Here is a 23,432-nt window from a genome sequence, read left to right as displayed (position 1 = left end):
TGGATCACTGTTCCAAAATGTATTTATGTATGTCCTAAAGGTTGAATTCTTGAGGTTTATAGTAACCATTTTCTGAAGGAAAGCACCTTCTTTTTGACCGTTTGTTGAAGTTTGATGTCGAGTTTTTGACTCTAGTTTGTACTGTATGTGTATAAAGATATCAAACTTTTTGTGAAAATTATTAAATAAATATTTTTCTTATATTTATGGAAAATAGCTACAAACCAACAGTAGTTCCTATAGCTAACCCTTCCTGATAACCCTAATTTTCAACCCTGTTACTTAGGGGTGGGCTATATTGGTAGACACGATTAACCGCTAGAAATGTGTCAACATTTAAGCGTTGTGGTTTAAAAACAAGTGATTTTAAACCATTGAGGCGCAATAGGCAGCTAAATGTAACTCATTTTGCTATATGTGCGCTGTTTCTCAGCGCTGTCTGTTATTTTTCCGCTTTATTGGCCTTGAATGGTTAAATAAACGCACTTGTATGTCAAAATACCTGTCTTTGTGAGTATACTAGTAAATACAGTCATTTATGCCTTAAGTGAACGTACACAGTTGAGATGGGAAACGCATGTATAACAGTATATTGGAAGTTCACAGCTCTTAAAGTGACAGCAGCCTAATATATTTCTACTGTCTGTCTTTCATGTTAATAAAACTACAAAAGAGAGAAAATCCCTCACTGCTCTTGACTTAATAATTTTTTGTAATTTTAATAAGAACAAATGTATGTTTAATTTACACAGTAAAGACCACACAGAGTTTTCTTTTATACATTTGATTGCTTAATACAATTTATGTAGTGCTTGAAGTTTTTCAAAAAGGTCTTTTTTAGTTATATCTGTTCTATTGTAGTTTTTTTTATCCTATTGCTTGTAATTAGTTTATTTGTTCTATTGTAGTTTTTTTTTATCCTATTGCTTGTAATTAGTTTATTTGTTCTTATTTTATCACTGACTGTTTACATGTCTTCAGTAAGCTTGAGTTTTTTTTATTTAGTTTGGCTAGTATTAGTTTTTTGTGATATTGACAATGGTGACAAGAATTATGAAATGTCTATGGTATCAAAATTTGTATTATTTTATAAAAAAACATATTTAAAGCAAAACTGACTATATTGTGAATGTGATATAACACCCCTACTGTTACTCATTCTGGCTAGTTTTTAATTCATTTTGTCATTTTATCATTTTTATTTCATGTTTATTACTGTTATTAATTAATTTTTCACATTCCTCGACGTCCCCAACACCTGTCTGTCCAACTTTTCCATTTCCCATGGTCTTTTTGGCTACATTATGCAGTCTATAAGGAAAGTGTGAATACTGTGTAATGATGTCCTTGTCTCTCTTGTTTTGACAGCTGAAGGCGTCTTTGTGGACAGGACACTTAGAGGGCCAAACAATGGAATGCTCTCTCCTGCCTACACTGCTCAGCACTCTACAGACTGAGGTTAAACGGCTTAGTTAGCAGTGTACCTCTCCCCCAAGAACTCTTCTAACCTGGGGAAAGTTGGGAGAAAAAAGAAACGAGCAAAGGAGAATTTCCTTCGTAGTACAGCACCTTACTCCAGTTCTTTGTAGTTGGTTGTTTGGCATTCATTTGTAAGCTTTGCCTGAACAAAATCCAAGATGGAAACAGATTCGTACCTGTGGATGGTCGTGCTTGGCTTCATTATAGCCTTCATCCTGGCATTTTCAGTGGGGGCCAATGACGTGGCAAACTCGTTTGGCACAGCTGTCGGGTCAGGAGTGGTGACGCTACGTCAGGCCTGTATCCTGGCTTCCATATTTGAGACCCTGGGCTCCATGCTCCTTGGTGCCAAAGTCGGGGAAACCATTCGGAAGGGAATTATAGATGTTACTTTATACAATGACACTGTGCCGGTACTGATGGCTGGAGAGGTCAGCGCCATGGTCGGTAAGTAATGGCTCGTTTAAAGTTGAAACCTCAGTGTGTCATTTTGAAGATTAATGATGGAGAAGCTTAGCGAGGCATTTGTTTATTTTTTGTAGGCTGCCAGGTTCTGGGAGTTATGATTACATTATAGTGAGTTGCTATTGAGTGACTTAGCTGATGCCTGAGTTAAATTAGCTTTATGGGACACATTTTTATCTAGACATGTAAAACTCAAAGTTAGAACATTGCATAGATGGTATAAAAGAAGTTGTGTAATGAAATCAAACATGTCGTTGGGAGTTCTTTAATGTCAGTTGGTAGTGAATAGCTATGTTGTAACAATTTTAATAGTATCCCGTCCAGAGACTGTATTGAAGACAGAAGGGAAGAGAACATATGGCTGAAAGACTTTTTTCTGCTCCACCTCCCACTCATATTCCCGTCTCTTTCAGGGTCTGCGGCTTGGCAGCTCATTGCCTCTTTTCTGAAGTTGCCCATTTCTGGAACTCATTGCATTGTGGGATCAACTATTGGCTTCTCCATGGTTGCTATTGGCACTAAAGGAGTACAGTGGATGCAGTTAGTCAAAATTGGTAAAAAATCCATTATGAAATTCATTATTTATCATACTATGGTAGTTATTTGATCGCCAGAAAACATTTTTGTTCATTGCTTTGATGCAACTGAGTGCTTAAGGTCAGTCTTTTACTATTTGTTTCTGCTGTCTAATTCCTCTTTTAGTGCACTGTTTTTTACTTAATGCTACGCTTTGCTACACTGTTCAAACATGTAGGGTTAGTAAGATTTTTTTTAAAGCAGTTCTTTGTTTAGCAAGGATATCAAAAAATGATATCATTTCTATTCATCAACAAATCCTGAAAAAATGTATCATGGTTTCCACAAAAACTATTATGCAGCACAACTGTTTTCAACATTGATAATAATTAGAAATGTTTCTTGAGCAGCAAATCAGCATAGTAGAATGATTTCCGAAGGATCATGTGACACTGAAGACTAAAGTAGCAATGCTGAAAATTCAGCTTTACCCCATCACAGGAATAAATTACATTTTACAATATATTCAAATAGAATACAGCTATTTAAAATGGTAATAACATTTCGCAATATTGATCAAATAAATGCAGCCTTTATGAGTGTAAGAGACTTCTTTTATAATAAACATGAAAAACCTTACCAACCTCAAATGTTTGAACCGTATTTTTATATATATTGTTTCTCTGGATTAAAATTATAATTATTTTGCTGTCAATATTCTTGTAACCGAGATCTGTAATTAATGTAATGTCAGCTGTTGGCCTTTGTGCCTCTAGCTGCGTAATGCATAATTATATTGGAAAGCTATTGATTTAGTAATTGCTGTATTTGATGCAGTTGCCTCCTGGTTCATCTCCCCTCTGCTGTCTGGCCTGATGTCTGGCCTGCTCTTCTTCATCATCAGATATTTAATTCTTAGCAAGGTGAGTTATGGGTCGACTATTATTACACCTGTCTTATATCACCTTAATTCAGTGATCTCGTTTTGACAAATTTCTGTGTCAAAACGAAGGGGGGGAAAAGGATCAAAGTACTGAGACCGGCGCTTTTTGGCTTTTGATTCACACGTGCTGTAGAGGCCTTCTCCCAGTCCTTCCGTGTTGTATACCGTTCCATCACCAGTCCTTTATAAGACATCACATGTTCTCATTTCTATTTACTGTTTAACATGCATTCAGCTATTTCCAAGTAGCGGTGCCTGTGGCTGTTTAGATGGCTTTGACAATAGCTCATCTGTGATGGCACAGGAACTGCTTTACAGTCGACAGCAGTTCATCTTTTAAATGTGAGCCTGGTGTAGGCTCTGCTTCTGTAAACACTTAAATATTTAATCCTTAAAGAGTTAGGAACTGGGAAATGCATTCTTACCAGTGGCCACATAAGCACAGTGGTTTAAAGGAACAGTTCACCTAAAAATGAAAATTCATATATATATAATATATGAATAATGCAATAATGCGAGTAAAATGTAATAGATGGTAATCCCAAGCTCCGAAAAGACAACAAAATTCATAATAACAAAAAAACGAAAAATGGTCCATGCTACTTGCGTGCTATATTCAACGTTTTCTGAAGCCATGTGATTTGCTTTGTGTGAGGAACTATAGAGATGTATATATTTTTTTAAAGTTTCTTAGTTTTTAAGTTTTAAAAATATATATATTTTAATATACACTGAAAATAGAGCCACATGATTAATCATTATGTCTGTTAAACCTTGGACAAGTGCGATCACAGTGAACATTCAGATCTGTGTTGGTGCTGCCGCTTGGCCAGTGATAGCAGAAGTCGTATAGGAATGAAACAGCTTCACAAACAGTCTTTTCAACAACAGTATCATTATATCTGTGTTACAATAATTCAAATGATCGCAGAAGTACTGGGATAAAAGTTAATATTTTTGATATAAACGCTGTACGGTAGCGATTAAAATCACCTCTTGAAAGTAGCTTGACGCATCAAATAAGGATTGTATAATTTACAATGTTACACCACTAGGTGGAAACAAATGACTTTTTAAAAATGTATTTGCCATTTTATTATCCATTCAATAGATTTGTTCAAAAACGCTGATTCATACAGTAAACAAGTGAAACTTTATAAGTCATTGAATCATTCATACAAAATGTTTTTTTTTTTTATGTCTGGTTTAATTACGTTATTTTGTTTAGTTGTCTATTTAGAGTCGTGGGAGAATCGTGATCTCTATTTTTTTAAAAAGGGGGTTCTCAATTTATCCAGATTCGTGCAGCTATAACTCAAAATGTTCTTCTCTGCAAAGCTCAGAAATAGACAGGTTCTTTTTTTCTTCTTCTTTTTTTGGTAGTTTTGATGCTTAACCCAACCTTCATTGTATGGAAAAGAGCGGCTTGAACATTTTGCCTGTTAAATAAATAATAATCAAATATTCATTTTCTGGGTTAACTATCCCTTTCAGAGAGTATTTAAATCAGTATCGTTATTGTTGACTAAAACTAATTGGAATAAGGAATTGGAATAAAGCTGAAATAAAATAAAATAAAAATATTAGATAAAAAAACTACAAATGAAAATTAGAGATGTTGGCATGGCAACTAACTAAAATATGTTTAAGCTGAAGTACTAAAATTACTAAAACTAGAAATAAATAATTTAAAGCTAAATAGAACCAAAAATAATAATGACAAAATCACAACAGAATATGAATTAATACTGTAGTACTAAATAAATAATACTATAACACTGATTGAAATGTGCTACTTTTAAATTGTGACCAACAATGGAGTGGTTCTTTTAAGCTACAAAATATTGCAACTACATTTAAGAATGACAGTGACTTTAATGTACAAACAAAAGAAATGAGTGTTAAATGTAACTTTGGAAATGTTTTGTATTTATTCATATCATCTGTGTAGGTTTAAACAGATTTGAAACCCTTTCTGCGATCTGTCCATTACAGGATGACCCTGTTCCCAATGGTCTCCGCGCTTTGCCCCTCTTCTACGCTTCGACCATCGGGATCAACACCTTCTCCATCATGTACACTGGCGCTCCCTGTAAGTCAGTATTGAAATGATCAGTGTTGGGCAAGTTACTTTTAAAAAGTAATTAGTTACAGTTACTAGTTACTACTTCCAAAAAGTAACTAAATTATTTACTCAGTTACAAATTTTAAAAGTAACTAGTTACTAAAAGTAACTAGTTACTTAAAGTAACTATTGCGTTACTTTCAAGTAAAATTAAATTTTAAATGCTCAAATGTGACCCCGCCTCTACCCCTCTTTAACGGAACTTACAATACATGTGCATGTTCAATTATTTATGATAAATCTGAATATTATAATGAAATGGACACTTAATACAATACATTATTAACAGAAACATGAAACATTGTACACACATCAAAAAAAAAAAAATGTTGCTGTGGGACAAAGTGAGACTAGCCTCCAATCAAATGCCATGTAGATATTATGTTTATATAGTGGATCAATGCAAATAACACAATAGATGTTTTGGAACTTTTGATATATTGCCCCTCAACAGGCCACAACTGGGCAAAATTAAATTAAGCTTGTTAAGCTCGTCGCCATACCTGTCTCTCGTTGACTGACTGGCTTGCTTGTGTTGTTCATTGTGTGTCCTGTCCTGTCCGACTATGCGTTATGATGGGTCGTTCGCAATTCATGAGCGTTAGCCGTTAGTGATGATGGATCGACTCGTTCGCGAATGAGCTTTTGATGGGTCGTTCGCGATTCGCGAATGAGGCGACTCTAAGAGCCGGCTCTTTTAGGTGAACGTCGGGAGCTGGCTCGCATATCTGAAGAGCCGACTCTATTTTTTACAAATTTAGCCTATAGAAATTAAATAATTATGTAAAAAAAATATATATATTATAGTCAAAGTCATTTAAAGAGCCGTTTGTGAGCCAAAAGAGCCGGCTCTTTTCAGTGAGCTGAGTCAAAAGTGCCGAATGCCCATCACTACTATGCGTGCTTTCGAACACCCGCCCGACTCTACCTCTGATTGGCTTACAATGACATTTTACTCTACCTCAGTCGTCAGCATTTATGCGCTTGTCTCGTGCTCTGCCCACTAACCAAGGAAGAACAGTAAAAAAAGTATTTGCCTCTCGCTCAGAGATCTAGTTGGTCTGATGAAAAAAAAAAACCCAGCTTCATCAGTTATAGTAACGCGCCGCATTTTTTGGCAGTAACGGGAACGGCGTTATTAAGATGAGAAGAGTAATCAATTAGATTACTCGTTACTGGAAAAAGTAATGCCGTTAGTAACGGCGTTATTTATAACGCCGTTATTCCCATCACTGGAAATGATGTCACATTCGCCCGAGAGACGTCCTTGATCTACCTTGAGTTTGCTTGTTGTCATTAAATAGGCCACATTGTCTTTCCACGTAAAATGCATTTTCTTTCAGAATATATTCACTCGATTGTTAATAAATCTCACAGCAAAGTTTAATGATGTGTGTGACCGTGTGACTCTCCTCCTTTTTTGTGCAGTACTGGGCTTGGAGATGCTCCCCGTCTGGGCTATTGGCCTCATTACCTTGGCTGGCGCTGTGGTATGTGCCGGTGTGGTCTGGTTTTTTGTTTGCCCCTGGATGAGAAGAAAAATAGCAAGTACGTACTGTCCTTTTCCCTTTCCCTCCCTCTGTTCCGTTTGTCCTAAATGTTCTATTTCTTTTTCCGATTAGGAATCAATTATCTGAGGACAATTACTAACTACATTTGCAGAAATTGTGTGTTCCACATGTTTGTGCACTTGACATCTGGCCATTAAGTTAGATGTTATTTCTAATCTAGCTTTGGAAAAAGTCAAAGATGTGACTCAGCATGAGGTATCTTCACCAGATCAGGAGGGGAAGGAATTGCCTAACATCTGCTGCTCTGCTGGGGCGCTCTGTAATGTAAAGACTCTCTTTTGCTGGCTCTGGCTTGTGGGCCCATGTTGCGTCGACTGATGAAAAGCAAATAAACTGAAGCTGTTTATTTGAAAACAACACCATTTTTTCAGATGAGTCACACGGACCTTGTGCAGTCGCTGTACCTTTCTCAATGCAAGATTGGCTGCCCACGTGTTTTGATTGAGAGAAGTGCCTTAATGAAATGAATCACTAATGAAATGTAATGTTAAAGCACTGCTTTCACTCAAGGATCAGCGCTTTGTTGAATTGATGCATGCTTTATTGAATTTGTTTTCAGATCAAGGGTCTATTTCATAGTGTGGTTTCCCATGTGAGACCACATGCAAAAATCTGATTTATTAAGCTTTTGAGAAGAATCAATTCTATGAGTAAAGAGCAAATTAGCATTAAATATGCGGGGCACTAATATAAAGTGCTTGGTGCTTGTTGTTCATTATCACTGCTCGATTTTAAAGAGCCAGTTTGTAATCATACCGATATCACAGTTTTTCACGCACGGATTATCCATGTTTATCAGTGATTATGTTTGCTTGCTCGTTTTTCTCACTGTAATCTTGTTAATGCTGCTTTTAATTTTCAGCTTTTCACCAGTTTCACAAAGCTTGCCTACTCCCCCCTCCCCGTCTGTTCGGCAAAGAACATTTCTGTTGATAAGGGATGCACTGATGTTAAAATTCTGGCCGATGCAGCGAATATTCTATACGATTTTGTCTAAATAGACTACCATTAAAAGGTTTGGGGTCAGTTAGTTTTTTTTTTAACACCATTTATTTGAAATATAAATCTTTTGTAACATTATGGGCCCTATTTTAACGATCTAAAACGCAAGTGTCAAGCGCAAAGCGCAAGTAAATTTGTGGGCGGATCTCGGCGCTGTTGCTATTTAACCGGCGGGATAAATGACTCTTGCGCTCGACGCAAATCTAAAAGGGGTTGGTCTGAAGTAGCTTCATTATTCATAGGTGTGGTTTGGGCGTAACGGGAAACAAACCAATAAGAGCGTCATTCACATTCCCTTTAAGAGCATGATGAACGAGGTGCGCTTGTTCCATTTCGCAATCCTATTATTACGGCGCATTTACCAGGCGCGCTTCAGAATCGGTTCACAGCCGAGGAGATCGATGTTCTCGTCAGGGCCGTAAAAGAAAGAGAAGTGACATTGGGGATGGGACAAACCCACCCAAATTAGCTTCGGTTAAACATGCATATAATAATTTGGGTAAATGTGTAAGCTTTTCCCATCATCATGGACACAACAATGATTTCCCTCGTGTTTTAATATTTTTCCTTATCTGTATTATTTGCAAAAAGTAAAATGCATCTGCAGTGTATGCGCGTTGTTCACACACTCTGTATTATGGCCAAGCATGCGCGCTTAAAATAGCATCTGAATGTATGCGCAACGCGCCACTGACTTTAGACTAGTTTTTTTTTCTGGTCAGTGGCGCAATTGTTTTCTGGAACTGCAAAATAGCACTAGGGAATGTTTGCGCAGGAAACACGCCTCCTTTTTGCGCCGACCCGCCCAGGGTGCGCAAGTTCATCATTTCCTAGTTTACCGACGTGCGTCTGTGGAGGGAAAAGCCCGCTTTGCGCGGGTGCAAAATAGGAATGATACATGCGTCAGTGTACAAAGTCATTTGCGCCGGGTGCAAGATAGGGCCTTAGTGTCTTTACTGTCACTTTTTAACGAATCCTGAAAAACTATATCATGATTTCCACAAAAAAAGATTATGCAGCACAATCTGTTTTGAACAAAATGATAATTCTAACAAATGATTCTTGAGCACCTAATCAGCAACGATTTCTGAAGGATCTTGATATCTCAGGAATATACATTTTACATATTTTTAAAAAATAGTAAGTTGTAATCATATTTTTGTTATATTAATCTTGCCGACCCCAAACCTTTGAATGCTAGAGAGCACATTTAAAATAAAACAATAAAACAAAAATAAATCTTTTAAATGGTACATTACAATGTTCAGTATAAAAAAAAAAATGTATTTGAAAAGATTACCGGTATTATTGTTTTTAAAGATTACCGTATTTTCTGGAAAATTAGTCGGTTAAAATTGCATTAAGAGGAAAAACACCACAGATAAGATATAATCCACATTTTATTATAACATTCAGAAATAATGTAAAATACTGGTGGTACATATATTTTTTTTTACAAACATTATAGACATGCATTTTAGTTCCCCTTACTCCACAACAAATTTACATTTAGGCCTACATTTAACAGTATTCAGAACAGGAAAGGAATGAAAAATATTAAGTATTAAACAAATAAATTAAAGAGACATTCATTCTAAATGTAAACATTTATTATAAATGACAAGCCTAGACAAATTTATTTAAAGCAAAACTGCAACTACCAGCGTTTGGGATGTGCGCTATACAAATAAACTTGGGCTTGCATACCTTTCTCATTCAGCACAAATCTAAATGTTTTGCGTGCTTGATGTGCATATTATATAAGTTGCTTTGAAATATTAGTTACAGCATATTTCAGTAGATAAAAAAAAAACCCGTTAAAAGTAAAAAAATACGGTAACTTTCAGTGAGTGTTAGATGATTACAAAGGTAATGTAAATTGAACAATTAGGGAAATGAGCATGCAAAACAAATATCCAATATACAATCATTAAAAAACTCTAATATTGGGTGTTAACCATTACCAATATATTGTGCATCCCTACCTAATTTTGATACCTTTCTTTTAAATGATTTCCTACTTTTTTTCCCCTAAACAGGTCGCCTGAAGAAAGAGCATGCTCTTTCCCGCATCTCTGATGAGAGTTTGGATAAAATTCCGGAGGAGGAAGAGGAAGCCCCCGTGTTTAAAGAGCTCCCAGGTGCGAAAAACAGCAACGACGCTGTGCTGCCCTTGACAGAGGAGTCCACAGGGGAGCTGAACAGTCTGGCTAATGGAGGCACTGTTCTCCCCAACGGCAGAGTGTATGGTACGTGAAAGGGTGTGGTTATTTTGTTTTTAATGGGTTCCATCTGAAAAAAATGTCCTGCACTGACCTGATATGTTTGTTTATTTCGTTTTTTCATGTCAGGTCGTACCAACTCCATGACCAACGGCTGCCTCAAGTCACCCATTTCCAATGGGGGATTCAGCTTTGACGGACACATGCGCAGCGACGGCCAGGTCTATCACACTGTTCACAAGGACTCTGGTCTTTACAAGGACCTCCTACACAAGATCCACCTGGGCCGCCTGGAGGACGAGCGCAGCGCCTCGCGTACTGACAACAACTACCGTCACCTTCGCCGCAACAACAGCTACACGTGCTACACAGCAGCCATCTGCGGCATGCCGATGCAACCCCTGATACGGTCGGAGGCCAGCGCCCCTCCTCCAGAGGACAGCGAGAAGTTAGTGGGCGACAGCGTCTTCTATTCCAAGAAGCGATTGCGGTATGACAGCTACTCCAGCTACTGTAACGCGGTCGCGGAGGCCGAGATTGAAGCAGAGGAAGGTGATGTGGATGTGAAGTTGGCAGCCGATAAAAGGGAGCCCCTTGCCCCTGCTGAAGGTGTGGAGGACGGCATTGATGAGGAAAAGGAAGAGAAGGACAATGCTCAAGTCTACCTGCTCTTCCACTTCCTGCAAATCCTCACCGCCTGTTTCGGATCGTTTGCGCACGGGGGGAATGATGTCAGGTATGCCACTTGATGTAGTTTTTGGTTTCAAAACCAAGGTTCTTTTTCCTACGACAGGCGTTTCTTATGTTTCAGTATGCTTTTGAGAAACTTCAGTATTTTTGCGTTTTGGTATGCTTTGTGATTAGCGAGTTCAGAATAAGACCTACTGTATTTGCATAGTTTTTTCCACATTCCACAGCATTAGTGTGTCCTGAGAACAAGCCCTCAGTTGAGTGCCACAGATCTGGTTCACGGATCTACAGATGATTTGGCACATACCCAGACTGTTAAGACGTGAGATGTGGCAATGTGTTCAGGCTAACTTCAGCTGCTTAATAACTTAAACAGTTAACATCTTATATAGAGAGAGTACCGGTCAAAAGTTTGGAAACATTACTATTTTTAATGTTTTTGAAAGAAGTCTCTTATGCTCATCAAGCCTGCATTTTTTTAATCAAAAATACAGAAAAAAAATGTAATATTGTGAAATATTATTATAATTTAAAATAATGGTTTTCTATTTTAATATACTTTAAAATAGAATTTAATTCTGTGATGCAAAGCTAAGTTTTCATCAGCCATTACTCCAGTCTTTAGTGTCACATGATCATTCAGAAATCATTCTAATATGCTGATTTGATACTCCGATATCATCAATTTTGGAAACAGTTGTGCTTCTTAATATTTTTTTTATAAGTGATACTTTAAGGATTCATTGATGAATAAAAAGTCAAAGAACATAATTTATTCAAAATCCTTTCTAACAATATAAATCTTGCTTTTTTATCAATTTAACACATCCTTGCTGAATAAAAGTATTACATAAAAAAAAGAAAGAAATGACTGACTCCAAACTTTTGAACGGTAGTGTATATTGTTACAAAAGACTTTTATTTTAAATAAATGCCGTTCTTTTTTAAACTTTTATTCATCAAAGAATCATGGGAAAAGTATCACAGATTATTAAAAAAAAGCACAAACTGTTTCCAAATTAATAAATCAGCATATTAAAATTATTTCTGAAGGATAATGTGATACTGAAGACTGGAATAATGGCTGATTAAAATTCAGCTTTGCATCACAGATTTTACAGTGTATTAAAATAGAAAACCATTATTTCACATTGTATATTACACAATATTACTTTTTTCTGTAGTATTTTTTTATTTATTTTCTTGATGAGCATAAGACTTTTTTCAAAAACATTAAAAAAATGAATGTTTCTAAACTTTTGACCTGTACTGTGTGTATGTATATATACATATAAAAACTGGAAATGTAGTACTAATAATAGTAGTTGTCAATTATATTTCTTTGTGCATTCATATAATTTTGAATTATTACTAGTTTTGGGGGGCAAATTCTAAAAAATTATAAAATATGACCCCTTCTGCTAGCACAAAATATTATGATGCTGTAGAAGAAGATGAAAGACACATTAAATTAATCAAGTGACAGCAATCACAATAATGTTACAAAAATCTTACCTACCCAAACTTGAACTGTAGGCACTTAATTAAAACTTAACTAAAAAAAGTAATCATGATTAAGCAGAGTTAAAGCAATATGTTGATTTAAAGACCACATGACTTGATCTCCATACAGTTTGTATCCTCATTGTAGTAATTTTCACATGTGAACATGTTTGTTTTGTCTTTTCTGCAGTAATGCAATTGGTCCTTTGGTGGCCCTGTGGCTGATTTACGACCAGGGTGGGGTGATGCAGGAAGCGGCCACACCGATCTGGCTGCTGTTCTATGGCGGCTTGGGAATCTGTGCTGGATTGTGGGTTTGGGGTCGACGTGTCATTCAGACAATGGGCAAAGACCTCACTCCCATCACCCCCTCCAGGTGAGATCTGCTTTTTGGCAGAGAGCATGACGTTTGTGCATGATGATTGGTGTGTGTGTGTGCTTCTGTTGCATGCAGATGTGATGGTTAATCCAGCGGTGTAAGAAGTCTTCCTAAAGGGACAGGTCACCCAAAAATTGTAATTACCCCATGATTTAGTCAGGGCCGGGGGAAGACAATCCAGAGCTCTGGGCAAAATAGGAATATGCCGCCCCCTACGTTCAAATTTTTAAGAGAAAAAATGCAATTTATCACATATCTCATATATATCACATACTGTTGACTTAAGATGAATTAATACAGTTGACTTACCATTTAAAAGAGGACCTTTCTTGCTTTGGCTGCTGCAAACTCTTCTATTGTCTTGGAATAATCCAATTTGCGACAATATTGGTGCTCAATCGAAATCTCTGCCAAATTCAAACAATCTTGTGACATGTTTACATGCACACCTTTTGTTTCAATCGGACTGAATTTATTCCGATTGATGAGTCCAAACGTAGTGTTTGCATGAACACTAAATAAAATGCTCGGGTTGATGTGCATGTTTATATGTCAATAGATTTTTTGACATGCACACACTTCACAATTACACAGAGTTTCCCGCTGTTTGCGCATAACTATTCTCCTACATTGGTTCTTTATCTGCCGGCCCTGATGACAGTGAATGGAGGATGAGATTTTGAATCCCAAAAAAGCACATCCTACCATATTTAAAGTAATCCATACGGCTCCGGGGGGTTGATAAAAACCTTCTGAAGCGATGCGTTTGTGTAAGAAAAAAATCCATATTTAAAACTTTATAAACTAAAATAACTAGCTTCCGACAGACGGCCTACGCAAGTCGATTTGCGCCAAAAGAGTAACCCCTGACCCGGGCAACAAACTTAAACTCCTCTTCTCTTATATCGAAATCCTCCAACATTTCTCTTTAAAAATTCTCGTTTTAGACTTTTAGACCCCTGGAGCCGTATGGATTACTTTAATGATGGATGGATGTGCTTTTTAGGGCTGTAGTCAACCAAAGAAATCCTTAGTCGACCAAAGTCTTGTCCTGCGCAACGATTAGTCGACAAAAAAAAAAAAAAAAAAAGACGCGATGTTTTGATTGAACATTTTTTAACAATTGTCATAGAGCATTTATAAAACAACAACGAAAAAAACATCAAAAATACATAAAACTATAATAATACAATTCTTTGAAAATTAAGTGATTTTTTTTAACTGCAAAAAGTGAGGAGCACTGTCCTAGGTCTATAGTAACAGCCACAATATAACTGCTATCTGCCACATAATGAAACATCCTAACAAAAGCTCTCGTTTATACAGGCTGTATATTTTTCTTTACTTTCAAAGCTATGGGTTAACTTTTGTCCAGCCGATCTAGGAGTTTTAAAACAAACACACAGAAAACCCAGAGAGCCTAAAAAACAATCCTAATAATAATAGGCTGTATTGTAGGACCGCATATAGGTTTATTTTCGTTTTGTTACATTATTTAGGCTATTTTCAAATACGTCAAGTGTACAAATAAAAACAAAAACATATCAAGAAAACACAATCTATTGAGTCAGCATGATAAAGCCGTTAAAGGGACTGCTCACGTCTTTTGCGCGCTCAAGTTCGATTTCAAATGAAGGCGCGCGGTGTGCGCGCTCATGATGGAAGCAACGCGGTCGCGGTGCGACGCGCTCTTTTTTTTCCAAGTGCGTCCACCCCGCATCGAGATAAAAACATAAAGTGTATAAAAACATAAAAACCGAAACAAGTAGCATTCTAACTGAATGAATACAGCTAAACTACCTATATCCCTTACTGAGCACGAAGCAGCAGCACAGCCAGCCACAGGTGCGAACCGAGTGTTCTACGTGTGTGCGCTAAACTGTGGCGCTGTTACAAAATAGCCTAAATTAAAGCATTTAAAGTTGGAGATAAACCATAGGCTAATTATATTTAGAATACAGTAATATATAACTGCTTATAAAAGGAATAAAAATCAAGGAGTAAACCATTGAAAATTTCTTTCTATTGGTAAAAAAAATAAAAAAATGCAACTGGTCGACCAATAAGAATGTCAGTCGACCAAGACGGCATCGAACGATTAGTCGACTAAACGACTAAAGTTGACAGCCCTACTTTTTTGGGATTCAAAATCTCATCCTCCATTCACTGCCATTATAAAGCTGGGAAGAGCCAGGATATTTTTTTAATCTAACTCAGATTTGGTTCGTCTGAAAGAAGAAAGTCATATACACCTAGGATGGCTTGAGGGTGAGTAAATCATTGGGTATTTTTCACTTTTGGGTGAACTATCCCTTTAAGCCATTTTGTAATTTCACCCAGGATCTCACTGGGTTTTATATTAAGTATTCTAACAAGCAGCAATTAGAAAGGACAGAAAATTGCACAGTATACAGCAGGCTTAATGTAAGTGTCCTCCTATGGTAAACCCATGCCAAAAACCCAATTTTCCATAATTTATTTATTTCTGGCAATACAAAAGCTGTCCATCTTTACCTGTAGCAAGTGGAAAATAGCGGATGGGGAGGACCAGTTTTGGTGTAAAAATCTGACAGAATTGAAACCTTCCTCTTGGTCCTAAAGCAGTGCTGAAGGGTGTAATTGTAGACTACAGAAACGGAGCATGTGCTTTGGCAGCAGGGTCACAACAGTTTATCTGATATTGAAATCTTGCTAGATTAGTTCTGTATATCGGCTTTTCTCCTCTCTCGTTTGGGTACTTGCCCTCAATCCCTCTTTGTGCTGCCACCACAAATCCGGTTAAATATCACCGCAGAATGACCGTAATTTTACATTTTAAACACACTTTAGAATAAAGGCAGTTTAAAGAGAGCGGTCACTGTTTTACACCCTTCACTCAGAACGGCCTGGGTTTGCTAAATTTAGCAAGACACTTGTGCACACGGCCTCAGCGACCTTGCGTTCTCATAGTAACAAGACAAACTGTCAAAAACAAATTACCTCCAGTTCATAATAAGAACAAGAGATTTTACCCTATAAAAAAATCTCATCATTGTTTTGAGAAATTTTTTATAAGGATGCTTATTAAGAAATTGTGATTACTATACACTGAAATGTAACTTGGTCAAAACATAAATTTCCTGGACACATTCTGCCGAAAACCGAAACCAGAGATGATTTTAAATGGCTTTGAAACTAGGCAAATTATTTCAATTTAATAATATTTTTCTGTTGACTACTACTTACTAATAACATCTAAGCTCCAAAATAGTGTATGATATGTTTAAAGTATTACATTTAGAAATTATTTTAATTATGCATTATTGGTTCTCCACGAGAATCTCGCTACCGTGAACATGACATTTTTTTATTGTCAATACTGTATAACCATCATCACTTACATTATTTTCTTAGATCAGGCCGGTGTAGTTACTGTAGTAATTATTGTAGTTAACTAAAACTGAAACCATAAAAAAAAAAAAAACTTGTTACTTGAAATAAAATAGGTTTCAAATAAAATAAACTTTATAAACTGAAACCTATTTTATTTCAGCTAGTTGCCAAGGAAATATTTCTCATTTTCATCTTGCTTAACTTGATGTACCAAAAAATACTGAAAATAAAAATGTGTACAAATTAATATAAACTAAATGGACATATTAAAAAAACAAATAAACTAAAACTTGAATTAAAAATTCAAAAAGAAAATATAAAATAAAAACCATAATAGTATGTCAATGATACTAAAAATAACACTGCCTTGGATGCAATTAAAACTGAATCATTTCATGGCACATTGTTTTGTTTTTTTTCTATATCAAATTATCTGTTATTACATTTTCTACCTTTTTCTCTCTAATATTTTAAGTGGCAGAAATTTTAGTGAAAAAAAAATCCCATTGATTTACATTGAACTTGAATATAATGTAGCATGAATAATGTAGAATAATGTAGTATGGCTGCTAATTATGTAGCATTATAGCATATAGCATCGTTCATTCAAAAATTATAGTTACAACAAACTTTAACAAAAAAGAAAATTCATTAAACTTAATTGGGATTGTGTCATTTTTAGAATTAAAATCTTATTATTTGTAAATTATATTGATATACTCGCAAATTAGCAGTTTCTGGAAACGTGTGTTGGTGACTGTAGTTGTTTCACACTGAAGGTGTCACTCTATATGACAATCCAGTCTATACTAAGTGAGTGTGGATCAGGTGGCCATGTTCCCAGCCATGTTCCCTCGCATAGCTCACAAAAATAACAATCAGCATGACCTCAGCATCTGTCAGGTTGCTCCTTGGCTTTAATGTTTGTTGACAGGAAGAATGTTTTTTTTTTTTTTTAGTGTCCCTATTATGCTATTTAAAAGGTTCATAATTTTGTTTTGGAGGTCTCCTTCAATGGGTTTACATGCATCCAAGGTCAAAAAAACACTTTTATTTTCTCATAATATACATTGCAGCATCACCTCTTTTCTCAGTGTCTGAAACGGTTCAATAAAGCCTCTTCTTTTCGTGAACCCACTCTGCTCTGATTGGTCAGATGGCCCAGTCTGCCATCTGCCATTGGTCTACCGCTTACAGCACGTGTCAGAAACGAAATGCCCATTACCATATCTAAATTTCAGCATTTGTATACACAGCCATATATCAATTTGAGTGCGAGTTCTTATGCTTTGGAAGTGTATGCAAAGTGGATTTGCTTTTGCAAACAGCATCTTCTCTACCTATTGATAACACGAAGCTACAACTGCACACTGAACCCCTCCCCTAAATTTACAGTAAAAACGGCAGCTGTGGTTGCAAGTGTATTACCTTAAAAAATATGGTAGCAACCTTTTAGGTTTTACGGGACTTAAAGTGTCAAGTGTCACATAGGGAATTCTGGAAATGTCAATTTACGATTTTTCACCGTTTTTTTTTTTCCTTCCAAAATCTGTACACTAACAGTATTTTACAGTGAAACTACATAAAAAGTCTCTGTTAAATCTATTACAGTTGTGTTTGAGTGCAGATCAAAGTAGATTGTGGTTCCTGGGTAGACAATGAAGACCATAGGCTGGCATTATGCAAATTTGTTACAAACCTAAATAGATTTGTGCAGGATTTAAGACCGTAATTACTGATGACACGTTTCAGGCAGAATAGGTTCTTTCTTTTGGGAGACAATGACTCCATTTATTTGCTCTTTGAAACTTCTCAGACCTTTTACATTCACGAACAGCTGTAGCGCACACTGCATGGCAGGTAATATCCGAAAGAGCATAATAGGGGCACTTTACCCTGGGGATAATGTAAGGAGATAGTGAACTTCATGCAATATGCATTATTTCAAAACTTGCTGTTTAGATGGGTTTGCATGATTTTGTGGATGGTTTGTCTGCTTGTTTGTGCACAGTGCTTATCTTTACCCACGTGTTCCTGCTGTCTGTGTGTGTTTTAAGAGGCCACAGGAGAGTTTATTAGCACAATTTCAGCACAACCATAATCACCACAAGGCTGCTGCTGTTTCCACCTGCATGCATACACACACGTTTACTCTCTCTCACCCACACATTTCATAGGCAAATACTGTCAGAAAACCTGTCAACCCTGTTTTCTTGTTACTACACCACCTTCATCTCCTCGTGGTCTTCTTGCACGTCTGTTAAAATGTTTCTGCTCCTCTAGACCTGCGTGCTGTACGTGTGTACCAGCCTTTCTCAGTGGCATGCATTGTCATAACTGGTTTAACTGCAGGTGTAACTGTATAAAGTTGTGTTCTGTTGCCCTCCCCCCGCAGTGGATTCACTATTGAGCTGGCCTCTGCGCTCACTGTTGTTTTGGCGTCCAATATCGGACTTCCAATCAGTACGACACACTGCAAGGTAAAGATCGGGTCAGACCCCAGCTGGCCCCCTCGGGTTATTGTGTGCACGCCACCGGAGAGAGGAGGGAGCTGTCTGTTTGTACAGGGAACAAGAGCTGCCGAAAACAGCTTTCAGCATATGATGCTGTTGTGAATCACAAATAATGATGAACAGCAACACTTGACACCCTATAAAATAGGGTGCTGTCCAGCTGCAATAAACGCACATGTCACATGTACTTAGAAAAATTAGATAACATATGATAAAATGAACATGGTATGAGTTGTAGGAGTTTCAAAATTAATCCTGTGTATATTAACATTTAAAATCACACAATGATACAATTTTACAAATTAAATTCATTTTAGAAAATTCTTATTTAGCTTTAATTACCACAAGCATAATTAATTCATAATAAATAATAAATATATACTACACTAAGACATAATAAATTAGACTTTTATTGTTGATTTGCATTCCTCCATTGTACCCTGTTATTAAAGTTAAGGTACTGTAAGGAGAATTTGTTTCAATACATTTCTTTTATTTATGTAAAAATATAGTTTATAATATAAGCTGATCAATAATCAGTGTTGTTATTAAAAATAGACTTTAAACTTTAATATTAGAAATTTTGTCTCTGGAACTAACTCAAGTTGAAATGCTAAATTGACAAACTAAAACAGAAATAAAAATTCAAAAACAAAAGCATGTAATAACATGGCTAAAACTTAAACTAAAATTAAAATGACAGCTGAAAATATAAAAATAAATACTATAATAGTGTATAAATAATACTGAAATAACTTGGTCAATAACTACCAACAAACATTGTCTTATTCTTATTTAAATTATTAGTTTAAATTATGAAATAAATTTTTTCTTTTATAAATCACATAAATATGCATGGTTAGACATAACAAAATTAACTACGTTTTAGTAACAGGTTGAAAAAAATTCTCCGAAACGTATATACAAATATAAAATAAAGCATCTCATATAATATGTTGTTTTACCACCTGAAGTGGATGAGCAACATTTTCTGAAGGTCAAGCACACTGACGTTTGTTGCATTTCTTTTTAATCATGATTACCGGTACTCTTGCAGGCATCCTAGGTTCTCTGATGTGAGTCATCCAGTTACTGATTTCATTGGCTTAGTCACTGTTTCTGATGGTTATAAATCAACTTTAGTGCACACTGATGTCAATCCTGGGACAATGAACCCTCTCATCAAGGCTAAGAGACGGCTCTCTCAAACCCTTTAGAAATGAAGACGAGTACTCCCTCTCCTCTCACATGTGGCCTTGGTGCATACAGAATGAAATAACTCTGTCTTCTCTTCACAGATTTGTGTTTAAGTGATGCTTCACCACATCATCTCTTTGTCCCCTCCTCATCTGTCTCATGGCATGTCGCTGTGTATTTGTCCACGTATGCTCGGGGCCACTGGTGTCTTGCTCCATGCTATGCCTGTCTCTTACATTTTATCTGTTGTTTGTCTTTGTCACAGTGGATTTTGCATTGAAGTAATGAGCGCTCTAACCGTGCTTGTTGCCTCAAATGTGGGCGTTCCTATAAGCTCCACCCACTGCAAGGTATTGGTATAGTAGTGAAGCTTTGGTAGTGCTAAACTCCACCCCATAGCTTCACTAGCATAATCACCGAACAGCCAATCAGTGCTCACCTCTGCAAAACATGTCACTCCATGATTGCAGCTTTGATTCACTTTTTTGATTCATTCTTTTTTCATCTACTAAGTTGTTTTAAAGAAAAGGTAGTAATCAAAGTCTTTGTTTTTTAAAGTTACTGTGTAGTGCATACATTGTAGTTGAGACACTAAACGTGTTAACAACACCATGTCACTTGCAGTGATGCCATTTAAAAGTAGTTAATGTTTCCTCATTACCATAGGTCAACAGCCTGAACTGTTCACAGTCAGCCAAAACTTGACAGTCCAGCAACTTCGCCTATAGTCAAAAATCAAAACAAAAATGAGCCTATTTACTTATTGTTGCTACAAATCCCTGGAGTGGACATGAGCTGACCTCTATGTATTCTCTATTCTCTTGCGTGTGCTTTTTGTTGGGGCTCTGGGATGCTTTGTAATTCAAGGGCTTTAAGCATGTTTGGCTTCATTCTACTCCATGAACTCTATTCAGATTTATAAACATCTTGTAAAATCTTTCCAGTGCTTTAAAAACTGGATTGAGGCTAATTTGGATTAGGGCTGTCAATTTAACATGTTAACAGTTTGGATTAACGCTGTCAATTTAACGTTAACTCTTTTCCCCTGCCAGTGTTTTTGAAAAGTCGCCATCATTTTCAAACAACTTTCATGGCTTTTATTTTTGTTAAAACCATAGAAAAATGTGAGGGTTCTTTAGGCTGATTATTTTTGTTCATGGAAATCTGCTGCAACAAAAAGTTCGACTTAATGTTTTTTACCTTACTGGAATCGAAACTGGGAATCGATAAGCAGGATCAGAATCGCTTAAATTCAACCCGATACCCAACTCTATATCCAACAGTTTGCGACTATATGCGACAATTTAAATGCAGAATGTATGGAAATTATATAAACAACATTTGGCCTCAAACTATCTAGCCCCTACTGACCAGTGTTATTTTACTATTATTTATAAACTATTGTAGTATTTATCTTATTGTTTGTATTAATAATATTTTTAATTTATTTTTAATTTGAAATTTTTTCAATTTTCATTTTCATTTTAGATTGTTTTAGTAATTTGTGTGCTTTTGTCATTTTTATTCGTTTTTTCCTTTTTTTTTTCTTTAGAAATGTTTAAGTTTAAGCTTTTCATCTAATATTTATATTTTATTTACAGAAAATGAGTTTTAGTTTTAAGTTAACAATAACACTGCTATTGACTAGCAGCTCAGTTTAGTTTTATCAACCCTGTTACCCATTATGGGGTTAAGCACATTTTTTAAATGTTATTTCTTTAATGTTTTATTTCTAATAAAGTTTATTATAATTTTTCTTTTCTTTTTTTTAATCGATTGACAGCCCTAGTTTGGGTATTCGAATTATCAGCATTACTGTTGGGAATGTGTTTGTGTCATAGCATCCAAAATATGAATTGGCAGGCCAGGCCGTTCACGTTGAGTTGTGTGCAGTAAAGCCACCTATACTGCATCATTTTGAAACCAGAACAAACACTTGTCAGCTGTGGAGGAGTCTCATCTTCATCAGGTGTATATAAATTAAAGCCTCAAAAAATTGCTAAACAAATGATACCACCAAATTCACAGAAAGATCATGATACTTGTCTTGAATTCGTGGATTAGTTGCATGGCCCACAGGTTACATCTTACATGAAGTTTGCGTAGTTCAAGGGGTTTAAATGTTGAAGAAAGTCATGGGAGAATTAAAGGCCTGAAGTCTTTTATTCTCTGTTGTTGACTTTGGGTTGACTTTTGCTCCAGATTTAGTCCCCCCTGTGACGGAGGCTTCGGTTACAATGACCGTATAAGAACAGCCAGATCGCTCTTGTATCTAGCACAACACCTGTCACCAGCACCCCTGAGTCACACAGCATGTATGGAAATGTTACTCCTCCCGCTGCCCTGTGGTAGGCAGGACATGACATGACTTTACCTTTCAAGCAAAAGGAGAACATGGCTAATGCAGCGCAGAATAATGGCTTTGTTAAAAGCACTAAATTAAATTACATTAATTGTAATTTACTGAGGATTGACCCAGAGTTTTATAAAGGAAAAGAAAGCTTCATTTCAAACCATGTGGTTCTTTGTGTCCTCTAACTAACCACTGCCCCCCAGTACTTAACAAAATACATGGATTTGATTATTAATTGTGCTATGTCAATGCATTCAGGAGACATGACCCTATGAAATCAAAATTGGAGTTTTCTTGCTTTTAGCTCATGTCTGTTAGCTTTGAAGCCATGTATTGGCTAGTCAGAGCTTTTGCCAAAACTTTTTGTTTGGTAAAATGCTCTCTATAATATAATTGTGCGATATATCAAATATTCCCTATACATTCGTGGTGGCGATATAAAATGTGGTCCATATGGTAATAATTTTCGCTGGCTTTCTGAACATTCAGTTTGCTAAAGACAAGCCTGGTTTCCATTACAGATTTGTGCAGAACTTTTGCGATAATTGCTAAATGTCGATTAAAAAACTATTGCTAAATGACGGCGTTTCCATTAACCGATGTTATGCGACTAAAATGACATTGTTTTCCTCTCACGATAAGTCATTCCAAACATCGTGGCAACTGGTGTTGGTAGGTGTACGCACGTAAAACCCAATTAAAATATAATTGAACTAACCAAATTTATATATGAATAAAACAAAATGTAACCTAATTTAAATCTGTTCATCATATAAAACAATCATGTACCTTCAGAAGGCTTGGATTAAATTGCTTGATTCATATGGATTACTTTTATGATGTATTTTTATACGTGCATGGTTGAAGTGACAAACATGCTGAGCGTTTGACAAAAATATCTGCATTTGTGTTTCAAAAATGAACGAAAGTCTTACCTATTTGGAATGACATGAGAGTGAGTAAATGATGACAGAATTTTCTGTTTTGGGCGAACTATGCCTTTAAACATCATTTCTGTATAGTGAATATTGTTATATTGATATAAATTATATCTTGATATGTTTCAGTCTGTTAACAACAAGATGTCTCAATTTCCCAGCGC

At 36.2% G+C, this 23,432-nt stretch overlaps 1 protein-coding gene across 6 annotated transcripts in view; it reads left to right on the top strand.

Annotated features, from left to right (window-relative positions):
* slc20a2 (solute carrier family 20 member 2) overlaps positions 1-23,432 on the top strand; it is a 42,479-nt gene that overhangs the window by 18,288 nt on the left and 759 nt on the right. For 4 of the 6 annotated variants that reach the window (XM_056237553.1, XM_056237551.1, XM_056237555.1 and 1 more), the window contains exons 2-10: positions 1,369-1,926; positions 2,358-2,498; positions 3,298-3,383; positions 5,399-5,495; positions 6,957-7,076; positions 10,141-10,350; positions 10,453-11,059; positions 12,707-12,892; positions 18,663-18,747. In XM_056237553.1, coding sequence (XP_056093528.1) covers positions 1,638-1,926; positions 2,358-2,498; positions 3,298-3,383; positions 5,399-5,495; positions 6,957-7,076; positions 10,141-10,350; positions 10,453-11,059; positions 12,707-12,892; positions 18,663-18,747 — 1,821 coding nt within the window. In that variant the 5' untranslated portion in view covers positions 1,369-1,637. Of the gene's footprint in view, positions 1-1,368; positions 1,927-2,357; positions 2,499-3,297; positions 3,384-5,398; positions 5,496-6,956; positions 7,077-10,140; positions 10,351-10,452; positions 11,060-12,706; positions 12,893-18,662; positions 18,748-20,242; positions 20,328-23,432 lie in introns of all 6 variants that reach the window. The other 2 variants (XM_056237552.1, XM_056237556.1) reach the window with 2 other exon arrangements.

The sequence above is a fragment of the Rhinichthys klamathensis genome, unplaced genomic scaffold (genome assembly GCF_029890125.1).
Source record: "Rhinichthys klamathensis goyatoka isolate OS25496 unplaced genomic scaffold, OSU_Roscu_1.1 h1tg000487l_1, whole genome shotgun sequence".
Lineage (NCBI taxonomy): Eukaryota > Metazoa > Chordata > Actinopteri > Cypriniformes > Leuciscidae > Rhinichthys > Rhinichthys klamathensis.
This window is presented reverse-complemented; position numbering and strand designations above follow the sequence as displayed.